Source organism: Eretmochelys imbricata, chromosome 1 (assembly GCF_965152235.1).
Source record: "Eretmochelys imbricata isolate rEreImb1 chromosome 1, rEreImb1.hap1, whole genome shotgun sequence".
In the NCBI taxonomy this organism is placed as follows: domain Eukaryota; kingdom Metazoa; phylum Chordata; order Testudines; family Cheloniidae; genus Eretmochelys; species Eretmochelys imbricata.
Window position 1 is genome coordinate 142,869,278 of NC_135572.1, and position 17,157 is coordinate 142,886,434.

The 17,157-nt window shown below is 42.2% G+C and overlaps 1 protein-coding gene across 2 annotated transcripts in view; it reads left to right on the top strand.

The window, feature by feature from the left end:
• MBTPS2 (membrane bound transcription factor peptidase, site 2) overlaps positions 1 to 17,157 on the top strand; it is a 48,755-nt gene that overhangs the window by 16,297 nt on the left and 15,301 nt on the right. For both annotated transcript variants that reach the window (XR_013346112.1, XM_077816681.1), the window contains exons 5-7: positions 4,982 to 5,109; positions 10,519 to 10,637; positions 13,541 to 13,721. Coding sequence is in view for 1 of the 2 variants with exons in the window: in XM_077816681.1 (XP_077672807.1) it covers positions 4,982 to 5,109; positions 10,519 to 10,637; positions 13,541 to 13,721 (428 nt within the window). In the remaining variant the exon portion in view is untranslated. The remainder of the gene's footprint in view (positions 1 to 4,981; positions 5,110 to 10,518; positions 10,638 to 13,540; positions 13,722 to 17,157) is intronic.

Consider the following 17,157-nt stretch of genomic DNA (forward strand, 5'->3'; position numbering starts at 1 on the left):
TGCTTCCAGCAGCCTTGTATGGTGCAAACTCTGGCTAGTGTCATGGCATGAGGTAGGTACTTCACTAGGTTGCAGTCATCTGGGATTCCAGCAGAGATCCACTGGACAATTGAGGATCCTAATTTGTTTTCATGGAAGACAGAAAAAGCATTGTATTCCCTAGAAGATTCTAGGGCAACTTTTAGTTATCTGGGGACTTCCTCTTAAGGACTGGAGTGTAAGTAGTTTAATCCTCAGACTCTCCAAGGGTATCCATTGTACCCTCATCTAAGGAAACCTGAACAATTTAAAATATGCTGCAAGTCCCAGAGATGGAGATCATCAACTCCATCTTGTGCTTTAACTTAATTGAGGCAACCTACAACATCTGAGCAGTCTATTTAACTTCTTAGTTGAGGTCCGCGTACCACTGTGTGAAGAGATCTGATCTCTCCCATCCCTCCCTTTGGCAACAAATTATCCACTTCCTAGGTGCTCAGACCCATATTACAACCAATCACTGGGTGTGAAGCACTGTGAAACTGGGTTATACCCTGAAGTTTATCTCTATCCCTCCTCTAAATCTGCCAAAAAGTCAAAAAGTCCAGTGTCTTTTACAATCTGGAACCATAGAATATGCTCTTCCTCAACATTGGGAAGGGGATTCTCTTCCTGATGCATTATGGAACGAGAAAGTAAGGGAAGCCTCAGTCCTGGTCTGGATCTGTGAAACCTAAATACGTAAAAAGGATGTGTCGCATGGTTACCCTACCCTCTATTATCCTGTCCCTAGATCCAGGTGATTGGCACGCTGTCCTCAACATGAAGGATACTTACTGTCTGGCCGTTCACCAGAGCCACAGGAGGTTTAAGTTTTGTCATGGTGAATGTACGTTATCAGTTCAGATTTCTCCCATTTGGTCTCTCTTCTGCTCCTCAAGTTTTTACAAAGTGCATGTAGCAGTACACCTCAGGAAGACAGGTGTTCAGGTATTCCCTTTTCTGGGTGGCTGGCTGATCTGAGGTTGATCCAAATGTCCGATGGAGGTCAGCATTGAAAAGATCCAGTCCTTCTTTCGTTCCCTGGCCCTGTTGATGAACAAGGACAAGTCAACGCTGTTTCTTGTACAAGGATAGATTTTATAGGAGCAGTTCTTGATTCCAATTCAATGAGAGCATACTTGCCTCTGGCCAGATTTTGGGCAGCATTGAACTGTGCAGACTTTAAGGCCTGTCCTTGTACAAGAGTAAGGAATTGTCTGACGCTTCTAGAACACATGGCAGTTTTCATGTTTATGATTCAACATGCCCAATTTCAGCTCAAGGGCATGCAGGGGAGGTTGCAGTTCATCTACCGTCCATCCCACCTTTTGCTAGGCATGTTGACTCATATGTCTGCAAATGTCTTGTCATCCCTGGATTGGTGGGTGGACTGCCAGTATATGCAAAGGGGTTCTTTTTCCTCCAGCCCTATCTTCCAGGACTAGTTATGGATTCCTCCTCCCTGGGATATAGGGAGCTCATCTGGGGACCTCCAGATTCAGATACTTTGGTCAGATCAAGATATCACTCTCCACATAACTGTTTGAGAAATACAAAGGATTCACCCGGTATGTCAGGAATTCCTTCCCCACTTCAAGGGGTGCACTGTACAGTCTCTCATGGACAACACAACTGCTGTGTTCTGTTAGTACAGGCAGGAAGGTGAAAGTTCAAATAGTCTTTGCTAGGAGGCTATAGATCTTAGGGGTTTTTGCATCAACAGTGCTATTGCACTCAAAGCTTTGCACCTACCAGACATTCATAGCTATCTGATGGATCATCTCAGCAGAACATTCAGCAGGAGTGATGAATGGTCCTTCACAATGGACATAGCAGGATCCATTTTTCAGATGTGGAGAATGCCAGAGATCTCTTTGCTACTCGAGTGAACAGGAATTGTCGCCTTTCTTGTTCTAGAGCAGGTCACAACTTGGGAACTGTCAGATTCTTTCTGTGGTTAACACCTCAGCGAACTGAGTGTTCCTTGGAGGTTGATGCCAGATACGCTTATTTGATGAAATGGAAATGTTTTTCCATATGGTTCCAAGAGGAAGGTATTCCTCCCATGTGGTCTTCCCTATAGCATATTCTGGAATATTTACTCCACCTAAAGGGCTCTCTGTCAGTTCCATGAGAGTTCACATGGCAGTTGTTTACATGTTTTATCCTCCTATAGGAGGAAGGTGTATTTTTTTTCCAACCTTGTAGCGAAACAATGACTCACTGGCTTGGCGCCTCCTGCGTGTCATCTTGGGAATTAGCCCTCCAGCGTATTGAGCGCCTCCTCCTGGCTAGTGTCCTGCCTGCTGCTGGCCCCCATGTCCCTCCCAGACCCCAGTGCCCCTTTACCTTGGGGTCCTGTCCCCTGGCAGTGCCCCCACACTCTGGGGCTCCCCTCCCAGAGGAACCCCCAACCCTCTATCCCCACCTTGCCTCAGTGGCTGTTGCCAGTCACCTTCTAGCCCCTGCTCACTGGAGCAGACTGTAGTCTGTAAACCACTCATCACTGGCAAGGGGGGGTTGGACCTGCTGCCTTTCCCTGCAGCCCAATACCTCTCTTTCAGCCTTGTACAAGGCCTGTAGCCTGGGGAGTTGCCAGGCTGGAGCTCCCCAGCACTTCTCTACCTCTGGTACCTTGCTCCCAGGCAGCTAGGTCCTTCTTTCTCCACCATTAGAGAGAGACTAACTTAGCTCCTGGCTCACAGCCCTTTTATAGGGCCAGCTGTGGCCTGATTGGAGCGTGGCCCCTGCTGTGGCTGCTTCCCCAATCAGCCTAGCCTTTTCTCTCAGGAGTGGGGTAACTGCCCCGCTATAAACCCAATGACTGCGATTTTTGAAAGGACTGGACAAACGCTTTCCATCTGTGATGGACCCCATGTATCCATGGGATCCAAATCTAGTTTTGTTGACTCAGATGGGTTCACCTTTGGAGCCTGTGTCTGTGTGTTCCTTTTTACATCTCTCCATGGAAGTAGCATTATTGGAGATGATTACCTTAGGTAGGAGTATAGCAGAACTACATGCTTTAGTTGCCCCACCCCTCCCATATAAGCTTTCTATAAAGACAAGGGTCTATTTGCAACCTCATCTTACATTTCTGAGTAAGGTAGTGTTGGACTTCCACCTTAATCAGAGGGTCCAATCACAAGAAGGGCCAAGACGTTCCTTTCTCTCACGTTTATTGTGACTGGGCATGCAGCTAGCCAGTAGGTATGTGCAGCTGCAGAGATTCTGGCTCTAGAGGTACACTTTTTTTTTTTTTTAAAGCCCAGATTATATCACATAATTACTTAACTATTTGTTACACTGTTGCACTTTATCTTCACTCATGTTCTGTGGCAAAGGTTCTGAGCATTTGAGTTTGGATTGTAGCTTATATAGAAAATTTCATTTTAAATTATTTAAGCACAGAAAAATGGAGTGGCCCAACATAGAATAGACCATTTGAAGATGCATCTTTGGAAGAAGTGAGGCTCTCTCTTTCCTCCCACTTCCTTTCCTTTCTTCTCCTTGTCTCAACTTTTCTCTTCTAGTTCAAGTCTTGTACTGTAATGTCTTATTCAGACGCTTCCCTGCATTTAGATTTTCTTGAATAGATGTGCTAGGAGCATTTTGTCAGAGTAGTGCCGCATGGGAGTCCATCGCGCCTATGCTCTGAGACCTCCAATTCATTTCCAGGACCATTTCAAGATGATGATGGTTTTGACTGATGAAGTCCTGAATGGTTTGAGTCCTAGCGTCTTTGAGAATAAGGCGTCTGTTGTCATGTGGTACTGCAGCAGTTGAAATCAGTGCTTTAGTTAACTGTCACTTGCTGTAAACTGGAAGCAGCTGGTGGCAAGATGATTTCAGTGTGGGACCTTTGGTTCTGGAACTCTTTATTGCCCAGTGTTTGATATATGAATCTGTTGGCCATCAGGACACGTTGCAAAGCCTATTTCCTCCCACTTTTCCCCCTTCCCCGAGCTTATGGGTAGAAGTGAGCATTGGGGTCATTGTTGATCATCCTGTTTTATAGGTAGTTCTGATGGATTAACTGCTTTGGAAGGAATTTATCGGGTTTTTGATTCATTCAGTGAGCTTTGTACCAGCTTTTATTGTACATGTACCTCAGTCATATGATAAGAAACATTTGAAATATGAGTAAATATATAAAATGTTAAGCCATGTATAGCATGACAGCTCAGATACAGGACTGGTCCATAATATTCACATCCGAACAGACAGGAGCTATAAAGCCAGTATCAAACCCTGTGAAATTCCTACGGTTCACATAAGCTTTATCTAATAATTCCAAAAATATAACTCCCATTTTAAAAAATACTAATTCAAAACTCTGATGTGGATATAAACCCCATGCACCCTGTCAGTTACTAATGCCCTTTGGCTTCATTCATCCTCTTTTTTTTTTTTGTTTCTTCTCTGTGTTACATGGATATTTGAAACTTATGTTTCTCTTTTCAGGTGGCACAGCCCTCCTTTTAGCTTGCAAATTGCTTTTAAGTGCATTGAGGGGAAAGAGTGATAAATTCAGGAAAATCCAGGTGTTGTGAGAAAAGCATTTCTGTTGCTATTTCTAGGTAGTTCTTGAGCAAGATCAGTTCTGGTCCATTTCATAACTGACTCCTAACTGCAATTATTTTTTACTTAAAAAAACACACCCCAAAATATTAAAACATAAAAAGCTTTTTTAAAGATGGTTTAAAAAATAATCACTTATTTTCTATCTTTTGTTTACAAATTGGGAAATTGGGGTCATCCTTTCCTTCTGTTTAGAACTGGGTACTTACACAAGAAACAAAGTTTAGCTTAATTATCTTTTAAGCTAGTATTTTGTGCTAAACTGAATTTCATACAGATGCTGTAAGATTCTACTGTGCTCTAAAATGTAAGAATCATTATTTTATATTATAGAGTCATTGGTTTTTGGTTTGCAGTAACATTTTTCTTTTTTCTTTAGAGAACAAGTACGGTTTAATGGATTTGGGATTTTTATCTTTATTGTATATCCTGGAGCATTTGTCGATCTCTTTACCACCCACTTGCAACTTATATCTCCAGTCCAGCAGTTGAGAATATTTTGTGCAGGTAACAGAGTCTGTGTTATGTTAAATCTTAATCTGTCCAACAAGTTGTTCTTTTGCATGTGTTAGTATTGGTTAACATTGAAGACACCATCATGTTTTTCAATTCTTTATGGTTTTAGTCTAGTTACTGATGAGCAAATGTCCCTGTAAAGAGTAACATCTCCAAAATTGGTATCATGTGGCACCCTATTTGGCAATCTTGGTGGAGAGTCCAGGAAATGAATGGACAAGCAGACTAAAATCTTCTCTTCCCCCTAAAGGTGGTCCCTCTGTTTTTTGAGACCGAGATACATTGTTGGGTGATGGGGAGAAAATGTATAGTATCACCGCCCATACTGACCTTGTTTGGGGGTTTTTTCAAACAAGACTTTAGTCTCCAAGAGGTGGAACAAACTTAAAAAAAAAAGTTTTTGTATGCTAGATTCAATTTAGGAATAAAAGGTATGGCAGTATAGCTGTAGGAAACATTTTGGACGTACAGCTTGAGTTTCCTGGGAGGTCATTTTAAAAATGAGTAATTATAAATAATAAAAGTTAGGGTATCCATTCCTACTGTCTTTACAAAATATAAATAAGTTCAGCATAACTTATAATAAAGGCAACAAGACCTGGTAACTTCCAGCAATGGGGCTGTGATTCTCCCAAACTGGAGAAATCTTACTGGCTTTTTTGGGGGGAAAGGAGGGGTATGGGAGGGGGAAATGGAATAAAATCGGGGAAAAATGGGTGTTTACATGAAATGAACTACAAAATACATAGTGTGACCCACCATTTCTGATACCCTTATTCACATTGAATAGTTTAATTCCATGAGTACTCCTATTGAATTAAATGGACGCACTCTTGCAATACGGTGTTACTCAGTGTAAGCAAGAGTATAAGAATCTGATCCTTCGTAAGCACTTTTATTCCTTAAACATTAAAAGCCACATATTAACCAATATGAAAAGTTTTAGTTGTTATGAGTTTAAAAAGTAAATATGAAGAAAATGATGTAGTTTCCTTTTTACCATTTAATGAGAGTGACATAATATGTAATATGGGTTGCCCCTTGCTGTTTTAACTGTAGAGATTTTTTGTCTTTTGTACCTTTTTTTTCTTCTCCATTTTGATGGCCTGTGGATTAATGTCAGGAATGGTTGGTAAGAGGAGCTTCTCTAGGTGTCTGTGTATTTAATTCTCTTAAGTTCCCTTTTCCATTTAAAAAAATGATACTGTATGATTTGGAATGGTCAGCAGCACCAAACTTTCTAACTTCAACTTCAGTGCATTGATCTAGAGCAATAGAAAACATCTTTTAAGTGGACATGGCCTATATTCTTTATTTTGCATATTTCTAAATACTAATAGTAAAGCCTTGAAGCATACTAGCTGCATAATGACCAGCCAGTACAGGTGTTGAAATTTGGGCAGGATTACCTGTCACAGATGAACACCCAATGGCAGTATTACTGCCCTGTTCTACAAGTGATGCAATCTGAGTGGATTTCAACACAGCATGTTAGTCATCTGTTCCAGGGGTTCTCAACCTTTTTCTTGCTGAGGCCCCCCTCAACAGGCTATAAAAACGCCAGGGCTCAGCAGGGGGACTCGGGTCTCCAGGCTGGGAGGGGACCCTTAGGCATAGGCATAGTTTTACTTCTGTTTGGGGGGTCAAGAGCTGGGAGGGCTTGAGTCAGCTCTGCACAGCGGGGTCCAAGGAGGGAGCACCACCTCCATCCCCTGACTCACTCAGCAGGCCACCCAGCCTTTCTGGGCTGTGGGGGGGACGCAACCAAAAAATATAACTCAAAGGGGGGACAGTTCAAAAAGTTTGAAAACTGCTCAGAGTGCAGGGAGGGAGTTACTAAGGGCTGTATGAAGTGAAGGGAGTAGCTCAGGGTGCCGGCAGGGGGGTAGCTCAGGGTGCAGGTGGGGTGTAGCTAGGGACTGTGTACGGGGAATGGGGGAAAGCCTCCCAGTGTGGTTCCCAGCTTGGGGCGGGGAGATGCTGGGGCTCCCAGCTTCAGCCCCCCGCTGCTCCTGGCTTGCGGGGGGAGGCTTGCTGGCTTCAGCCCCACACCACTCCCGGATTCAGGGCTTGAGTGGGTGCTGGCATCAGCCCTGCGCCACTCCCAGCCCCACGCTGCTCCTGGCTGGGGTGGGGGGACTGCTGCTCGCAGCTTGGGCCGGGGGGTCGTACCGCCTTCAGCCCCACACCGCTCCTGGCTTCAGCGCTGGGGCTAGGGGCACTGGGCTTCAGCCATGGTGCTGCGCGGACTCCCGGTGGAGAACCACTTATCTATTCTATGGTTTTAAGGTTGCCCTCAGGAAGGAAGGGGGCTGAAACACACACAAAAGGAAACACACAATTCTTTATTCAGCTTGTAGTTCAAAATGATCCTGGAGTTATAAACTCTATCTCCTGTCTGGGGCTTATTGTACCAGAGAGACCTGCAGCTACCACACAGTGGAGCTCCTCCACCAATGCTGTAGGAATTTGGAGACGCAGGGATTCTGTTTCTGCTGGGGAAAGTGGTATGTTGGTCTGCCTAGTGTATTGCTGCTTTACAAAGACTTTGAAAATCTGTTGTTTCACTGAGTACTGCAGCTATAATTTGTTGCAAAAGAGCTTTTAAGCAGAGCACACCAAAGCTAAGCAGTGTTAAGCAAAGCAAAGTAATTCTATATCCCAAACATATCAATAAACCAAGCACTTTCAGTGTAGACATATCTTTTTTTTTCCCCCCCTTTTAAACTGACCATTTCTTTAAAAGTCAAACATAGTCCAGGTAGCCCAGACAGAACTGAAAAAGAGGAGAGGTCAAGGTCCATAAATGCCTCATTGCAGCTGCTTTCCACTATTGCATTTTGTGCGGGAGCGAATAACATTTGTAAGCTATGATTAAAAACGAATTCTGTTTTTTGTTGACTAATAAATGCCAAGAACAACTCTTGCCAAGCTTGAAACAGTAAACGGAAATGTATGTAGTGATGACAGGTAACAGTAGAGGCAGATTGCCATGGCCATACTTGAATGAACAGTTATCAGTTAATTGTATCAAGTAAGTGCATTTTGATACAGCTAATAATGCATTTTAAAAGATGAGATTGGAGTATTTAACGATGATTAGGCATATTGTGCATTAAATTTTACTAAAAGCTTCATTGTTTGGCATTGCTGATTATTTGTTTATTTGAGGAACTGAATGAGCTTACTCCAATTTTTGAAGACCTGAAATCTAAGTTTAAATAATAGAAATCAGATTTTTATTATGATTGCTGAAGAAGTAGGGAATATACACTGAAAGTTTATTTTGTAGCGCTTTCAAACTTTTGAGATATAAAAAAGTATATTTGTTGTGCAGCAGATGGCATCATAAGTTCAATAATATTGAATGAGTGTTAAAATAAAGGTTGAGATTTGGATAAAAGCAAAAGAATTCCATGTTATCTATTTATATTCCCAAGTAAAAAAATATTTTCTCAGAGGAGGGTACGTTTCTTGTAGCATCTTTGAAGAGTCACTGGAATGTATGTACTTTTTAATGAGAATTAAGTAGATTTTAAGAAATTGTTTGAGTCTTCAGTTTGGTTTGGTTTTTTGTTGTTGCTTTGTGAAGTCTTTGTCTTTTTAAATACATCGAAGACATCATCCAGGGTGCTGCCTGAGATTTACCTTTAAGGAACGTAAATATTTTGACAAAATTAAATTGACCTCCCAGCCTCAATCTTTCAGACCTTTATTGCCTTGCGTATCTGGGATGGATAAAATCACTCACTCTTCTAGAAAAAAGAAAAGGAGTACTTGTGGCACCTTAGAGACTAACCAATTTATTTGAGCATGAGCTTTCGTGAGCTACAGCTCACTGCATCCGATGAAGTGAGCTGTAGCTCACGAAAGCTCATGCTCAAATAAATTGGTTAGTCTCTAAGGTGCCACGAGTACTCCTTTTCTTTTTGCGAATACAGACTAACACGGCTGTTACTCTGAAACCTGTCACTCTTCTAGATTTCTCTGCCCCCATTCCCACATAATGAACTGTACTGTCTGCATTACAAGCTGTACTAAAGTAATTGTGCGTTTTAAAAAATGGCATGAAAGCTAAAATGAAATGGTTGTTGCCTATTTAATTTATACTGTTGTTTTCATTATTTTACTTTGGGATGAGGGGAATTCATGCTCAGGGTTTTAGTTTACGTGCCAATTTAGTTTCAGTCAGATGTGATTTAAAACCCACATGGAAAGAAATCCCTTGAAAAAGGAACTATTCATGGAAATAACGACAAACCCTTAACTGGAGCATTGCACAGACAGAACTTTGGTTCACATTCCCTTTCTGTGGCCTCAGAATCCTGAAGGAGAAATCAGATTTTATAAGGCTCATAATGATGACTCACAGTGAGTATCCCAAGGGATTATCATGAGATTCCATTGCATCTTATGATTGGTCCAGTGGGAGAAAAATGAGTGGGAGAAAAATACAGTGGGAGAAAAATGAGTTTAAAAGATTTTGAGGTAAATCTTTCTCTTATGTAATAAATTGTTACAGTACTGTAAATGTGGAATTGGATCATATCCTTCTCAACAAGATAAGATACTGTAAGGAAACTCCATCACTGGAAAGTTGCTATGAATTGGCCACACAGACTATTTTTGTCCAAGCAAACAAGTAGAACTGGAAAATTTCTGTGCTAGGTGTTGAAAGTAACCCTGTTTTTGGCTTCCTAAGTTCACACAGCTTCCTGTGAAGCTTATGCTTGCCTTAGTAAGAAAAGTGATAGACTAGGAAGTGCTGATTGCACACAGTAGTTTCCTGGGACAGCTTTGGGCCCAGATTTTCCACTCAACATTTTATAAGTATTTTATTAAAGACTTAGTGTAGCATGATTATTATTATCAGTCTCTTCCCTGCTTCCTTTTTTGGACTTATATTCTCCCCCACTGAATATATGGTGCCACTGCATAAAGAAAAGTCATTGTAGTTGATTATCAGTTTAATACAAATTAAACCACCCCAGTTCCTCTCTCTCCCATTTGACTTACGTGATTGTTATGTGGCAGATATCAGTATCATGCTTGCTATGGTTTTTTTTTAAGAGACTCTAAAGCTGCATAACCAAAGGAGTGCGTGCTTTGGCACTAATACTATAAAGACTTAAGCACTTGAATAACTCTATGAATATGAATAGTCCCATTGACCTCAATGGGGCTACTCCTGTTGGTAAAGTAATTCATGTGCTCAAGTCTTTGCAGGATTGGGACCTTTATCCATAAATCAGTCGGCTAATTGTGTTCATAGCTACTTGCAGTCATTCCAGGAAAGTTAGTTGGAAAGACACTGATATTTTACAGTTCAGAAACACTTTTTTGTTAGTTACTTGTGCCAGTGTTTCCTTCGAAGGTCAATACTTTTTATTCTCTTTGTAGGTGTCTGGCATAATTTTGTTCTTGGTGTTGCGAGTCTCATAGTTCTGTTCCTGCTGCCAGCAATTCTTTTCCCATTTTACTACACGGGTGTTGGGGCACTTGTCACTGAGGTCACAGAGGTATGAACAGGTCTTGAATGATTAATTATATGCTATGTGACCTGAAACATTTCATTGGCTAAAATTTGATCACTGCATGAACACTTTGATCACTGCATGAAAATTCTTCTTCCGGCATTTGAAAAAAATGTTGTTTCAGTTAAGATTGCCTAAAGAAATCGTATAGACAAACACACTTCATTAGAGCACAGAACTAGTATTTACAAAACATTTCTGTGCTGGACCACAAAACATTTTGGATAGGGCATCCAAAGTGCGTTAGAAGCACAAGTCCCTGTGACTGTCACCTGGACTCGTGCGCCTAAGTCCCTTTTGGCACTTTTGGACATCCTATCCTCCTCCTAATAACTCAAACAACAAAAAGAAATGGTCTGTAAAGACTGTTCTTTAACTACCAAGTTAATATAATTTACTATGTGTATTTTATTAACATTTCAAATTATTAGTGGTTTTACTTAGAGCAACACAAAGTGCACATGAATAAGAAGTATTATACGTCAGTTAATTAAAAATGGTAGTGGTGAGTTTTACAGGTTGACTTGCCTGTTTTGCATTCATTTTATTTTAATCTTAAACTTATTTTATTTAATGAATAAAGATGTATTTTTATCTATTTACCTTAACTGAATATTTCATTTCTTTCTGATGTCAGATCAGTAAACGTTTGGATTATACAACCTTAACACTTAGTTAATGAAATTTTTCCATTTGTTTAATTTTCTGTGTACTCAGATAATTTTATATTATATTTCACTGTCAGAGGACAATCTTGCATGTAATACAGTCTGATTATGATGATTAACATGCTAGAAAAACCAAGTGCAGTTTTTAAAAAAGATGGAGAATTTTGTGCATTCTCACATGACCTTGATTGGGTTTATTTACACTTGATGTAGAACAGACAGTTGATTTTGTTCCTCTCCCTTTCTGCCATATGTAGTCCAAGCTTGGGCCCCAATCCTGCAAACACATACATGAGAGTGAACTTCAGTTAAGTTTTGTGATGGTTCCAGGATCCACCTGTATGGATCCAGTGGCAGGATCGGGGTTTTTGAGTAGTGTAGGCTGCCACTAGGTGAACTGAAAAACATTTTTAAAAAATCCCTCAATACTCCACAGGATCCAGCAGACTCTGTTCTTTGAGAAACACACGCTGTTTAGCTGACAGTGTCCTGATTTTTCAATGATATTAGTAAAAATCTAGAGTGAACTTCCAGGTTTAGTTTTGTTAATTTAAACTGATGTCAGTCCCAGCTAATGAGAGAGAATAGTGACGACACTGGTTCAGTGACCCAGTGCCAGTATAACATGCGAGAACAGTATCTTCATAAATGATCTGGAGGATGGTGTGGATTGCACTCTCAGCAAATTTGCGGATGATACTAAACTGGGAGGAGTGGTAGATACGCTGGAGGGGAGGGATAGGATACAAAGGGACCTAGACAAATTGGAGGACTGGGCCAAAAGAAATCTGATGAGGTTCAATAAGGATAAGTGCAGGGTCCTGCACTTAGGACGGAAGAACCCAATGCACAGCTACAGACTAGGGACCAAATGGCTAGGCAGCAGTTCTGCGGAAAAGGATCTAGGGGTGACAGTGGATGAGAAGCTGGATATGAGCCAGCAGTGTGCCCTTGTTGCCAAGAAGGCCAATGGCATTTTGGGATGTATAAGTAGGGGCATAGCGAGCAGATCGAGGGACGTGATCGTTCCCCTCTATTCGACATTGGTGAGGCCTCATCTGGAGTACTGTGTCCAGTTTTGGGCCCCACACTACAAGAAGGATGAGGATAAATTGGAGAGAGTCCAGCGAAGGGCAACAAAAATGATTAGGGGTCTGGAACACATGACTTATGAGGAGAGGCTGAGGGAACTGGGATTGTTTAGTCTACAGAAGAGAAGAATGAGGCGGGATTTGATAGCTGCTTTCAACTACCTGAGAGGTGGTTCCAGAGAGGATGGATCTAGACTATTCTCAGTGGTAGAAGAGGACAGGACAAGGAGTAATGGTCTCAAGTTCCATTGGGGGAGGTTTAGGTTGGATATTAGGAAAAGCTTTTTCACTAGGAGGGTGGTGAAACACTGGAATGCGTTACCTAGGGAGGTGGTGGAATCTCCTTCCTTAGAAGTTTTTAAGGTCAGGCTTGACAAAGCCCTGGCTGGGATGATTTAATTGGGGATTGGCCCTGCTTTGAGCAGGGGGTTGGACTAGATGACCTCCTGAGGTCCCTTCCAACCCTGATATTCTATGATTCTATGAACAGTGTTAAGACTGTCAGGTTGATCCTTTGCTCCCTGGGTCAGTAGGACCTGGGAGCACAATGGAGGCAGCTTGCTGAGCTTCTGGAAAGGGAGTACCTCATATCTCTTGAATAATCAGCTACTCAGAGCATTATTGATAGGTAAAGATGACAGGCATGAAGTCTTTCTGGGATAAAAAAGGAGCTGACATAACTGAGGTCCTATGTGGGAAGAGAAAGGGAGAATTCCCTGGTGTACTCCAACATTATGGCTTCACTCCCCCAGAAGTATAGGTGAGCCTTGCTTGTCTGAAACTCTGAGGTGTTAGCTTCTGTCTCTTGAATATAAAATTAGTTTTTTTAAAAACAAACAAAACATTCATTTGAATAAAACTAATTGCCTGAGGATTTCAGATGTCCCTTGAGAGATTTGGATAATTGAGGTCTACTTGTATATGAAATGAGACACTCTTTGTGGAGGAGTTTGTTTTCCTAATGTCCTGCCTAAGATTAAAATAATTAGGTCTAATAAACTGAGGTTTTCTGTGTCTTCAAAAAAATAGTTTATTAGCTTAAGTGTCTCTTGGACATTTAGAAGAACTATAAACTAATCCCAGCATTATTAAGAATGGTAGTGTGTCTGACTTCCTTTTACCTTTGCAGGATTCTCCTGCCAATGGTCCCAGAGGTCTTTTTGTTGGGGACCTTGTAACTCATCTGCAAGACTGCTCAGTTCGTGGTGTGGAAGACTGGAATTCCTGCCTAGGAGAGATCTCACAGAAGACACAAATTGGGTACTGCATAAATGCAGCAACCCTACAGCAGTTAAGCTTCCCAGCCAGGGGTATGATTATTTGTATACTCCTTATAAATGCTCCTTATAAGTATTGTCTGTTACAGTTTCCTTAAAGATGAAGTTTGATTTAGGATTTGTTAATGGGTCAGATTTTTGGTTCATCAAGTCTGGTATCCTGTCTTTGGCATTGACCAATATGCAATTCCTTTTTGTAAAATACTGTATTTGAGGAGGTGGAAGAAGAATTAATTTCTCTTAACTTCTGGTCATTTTAGTTTATGGCATGACGAATGAGCTTTCATTCCTCTTTGTAAACTTGCATATACAAGTGTTGTCTGTAATAATCCAGCTACAGTGTTCATCTCAGGGACCTTTTGCAGGTTGGCTTATTGCTTTGACTGATTTGGTAGGAAAACATGAATTCTGTGAAGGTGTGTGGGGTGTAAGGTAACAGTGCTCTTTATTATGAGTGCTATTGCAGATCATCCCACTATGATTAGGTTGGTTTGTTTGTTTGTTTATTTATCAAAATCTTTGCGAACTGTGAATTATTTCTATTTCTTGATTCTGGGTGTTCCATCTAGAGCAGTGGTCTCCAACCTTTTTCCACACAAGATAACTTTTTGAATGGAAGTGCAGCCCAGGATCCACCCTGCCCCTTCCTCAAAGCCCTGCCCAACTCTCTCCTCCCTCTCTCCATCGCTTACTCTCCCTCCCCCTCACTCACTTTCACCAGGCTGGGGTAGGGTGTTGGGGTTCGGGAGGGGGTGCGGGCTCTGGGGTTCAGAGTGTGGTATGGGGCTGTGGGCTGAGACCGGGCAGTGGTTTCGGGTGCAGGAGGGGGTGCAGAGTGCAAGCTCTGGGAGGGAGTTTGGGTGCCGGAGCAGGCAAGGGGTGCTGGCACTGGGGGAGAGGGAGGTCAGCGCTGGGGCAGGGATTCGGGTTGCAGGAGGGGGTATGGGATGCAGGCTCCGGGAGGGAGCTCACGGCTGGGGGTTGGGATACAGGGTCCCGCTGGGCGCCACTTACCTCGGGTGGCTCCCAGTTGGCGGCGCAGCAAGGCTAAGGCAGGCTCCCTGCCTGCCCCAACCCCACGCCGCTCCCATGCTGGCCTCTTCTGGGAGCAGCGCGGGGCCGGGGCAGGCTAGGGATCCTGCCTTAGCGGCAGCCCTGCTATACCACCAGGCTTTTAGCGGCCGAGATCACGATCGACTGGGAGAGTCTCCAGGATCGACCGGTCGATCGCGACCGGCTGGTGACCACTGATCACCAACTAAACTAAAACCAATCACACTAAACTAAACTAAACATAGATTAAACCATGTCTTGCATGATGCCCAGGAACTTTTTAGGGTTTGGTTCAAGCAAACTGTGATGGGGACTGAATTCCAAAGGTGAGCGTCCTCAGCTGAATGAATCCTCCCACACCAACCTTGGGAAGTTTGTTTTAACTTTAAGACTGCACAGCAGTCACCTTCCAGATGTTCTTAACTGCCCTACCTCAGTATAGAGAGATTGGCAGTCTCTTGGGTAACCAGGTTCTAGACCATTTGATCTTTAAAGATTGTTCCCAACCTTTTGCATTATACTTGGAAGTAAACAGGGTGCCAAGCCAGCTCAAAGGCTTGGGTGTATGTGTTTTTGATGTGTACTGCTCTTCATGTGACATTCAGAATGCTAATTCTGGTCCCAGTGGTTCCTTCTATCTTTATAATCTATTAATCTCTTTTCCTATTATGTAAATCTGAAACTGGTATCTCCAAATGATGCCGGGGTCAGATCCCAAGCACTCAGACAAACTAAGTTTGAGTCACTCTCCGAAGGAGGTTAGGGCAGCCTTGCCACATGCCCATAGCTGGATTGGGAAGGTAAGGGAGAAGCAATGCTGAGATGTTTCCAGATCCCAGCCTACCAAAGATGAATACAAGAAGATCCCTGCGGTCCACAGGAGTGTAATTTCAGAGGCAAGGGTAATAAAACTGCATATTTTGTAACCCTCTTATTCCCATTTGGACTTAAGTACCAGAGTTGATTCTAAACCCAGTGTTATACCAATAAAATAAAAACCAGCAGGATCTTATTAAAGGGTAAAAGGCAAAATACCACATTTACTGTGAATACAGAAAGAATCATAGTAAGCAGTTAGTTATAGCTATAACATTCCATTCAATTTCTTATTTATTCACACACACACACACACACACACACACACACACGTTCTGCAAGGTTGTTATCATAGTTACCAGCCTTAGAGTTGCTCATGCCAGGCCACTGGCCAGGTGGCCTGGACATGAGGAGGGAGCAGGGCCTTGTCAGATGCTCATCTGATGCTCCTGGAAGTTGGTTTGCAGAATCAGACCCAAAGTTCTCACTTTTTAGAGTCTATTTTTATAGGAATTTCTTCCTATGCCAGTCTATGGGAATTGCTTCATCATGCTGTTGCTGAATCAATCAGCAGATAGCACATTCCTGACGGCTCCAAGATGTTATCTTGTTCTTTGGTTCTCCCATTCTTGAGGCTGTTGGGTGGATTCCAGTCTGCCCTCCGGGGGGGGGGGGGTGTCCTCTGGTTATTTCCACTTGACGCCTTCTTCAGCTGATGGACACTGGATTCTTAGGCTGGCATCTCCCTGATCATTCAGTTATTATCCACACCAAGCATCCATCCACTTACATCCTCTATCTCTATTTTAATCACAATTGTTAATACAACAAAAGGGTGGGGAGTCTCTGGGTGCTGTTTCTGTTGTTAGAGTATTGCTTTGAGTCTCTTTCTGTGAATTGCTTTGAGAATAGACTCTGCCTTAGAATGTACTAACACAATTAGCAGCTTGCAAGTTTCACACATAGAGGGAGAGAAACAGTACCAAAAACCAAGAGACCTCTTAATTAGTAATACCCTGGAATTTAAACTCTGGGGAATCAAACTCATTTGTGATTTTAATACAGAACTTCTTTAATATGATCCAACACCAGTGGTGTATTGTGTTAGAAGCCTGTGGTCCTTGCCACCGCCCCATCAGACGAGTCTGTCTGCATTTCTCAGTGGTGAGCCTCCAGCAGTGATAGTCATTCCTCTGAAATGAAATGAACTCAGTTATTCAAACTGCAGTAGTTGTCATTTGTCAAAATCTCAACAGTTCACATCTCAGCATCCTTTCTGTTAATACGTTGTATTTATAATGAGTCTATATTGAAAATGGACCCTAGGCACTTTACAATAAAACAAATACAGAATAAACAACTAAAACAGATATAAAGCCATAAAGAAATCAGTGTGCCAACAGCCATCTGAAATAAAAATAATTTAAAATGTATTTTGTAAAGGAGCTAATTCCATGATCATCCACACATCAAAAATATGTCATTGCCTAGCCCTAAGGCTACAGCCAAAAAATATGTATAGTACACTTCTGCACCTGCAAGCCCCAAGCTCCAAAACTCTGTGCTGTTGGACCTCAGAGAGTACGACGGTATATAGGAT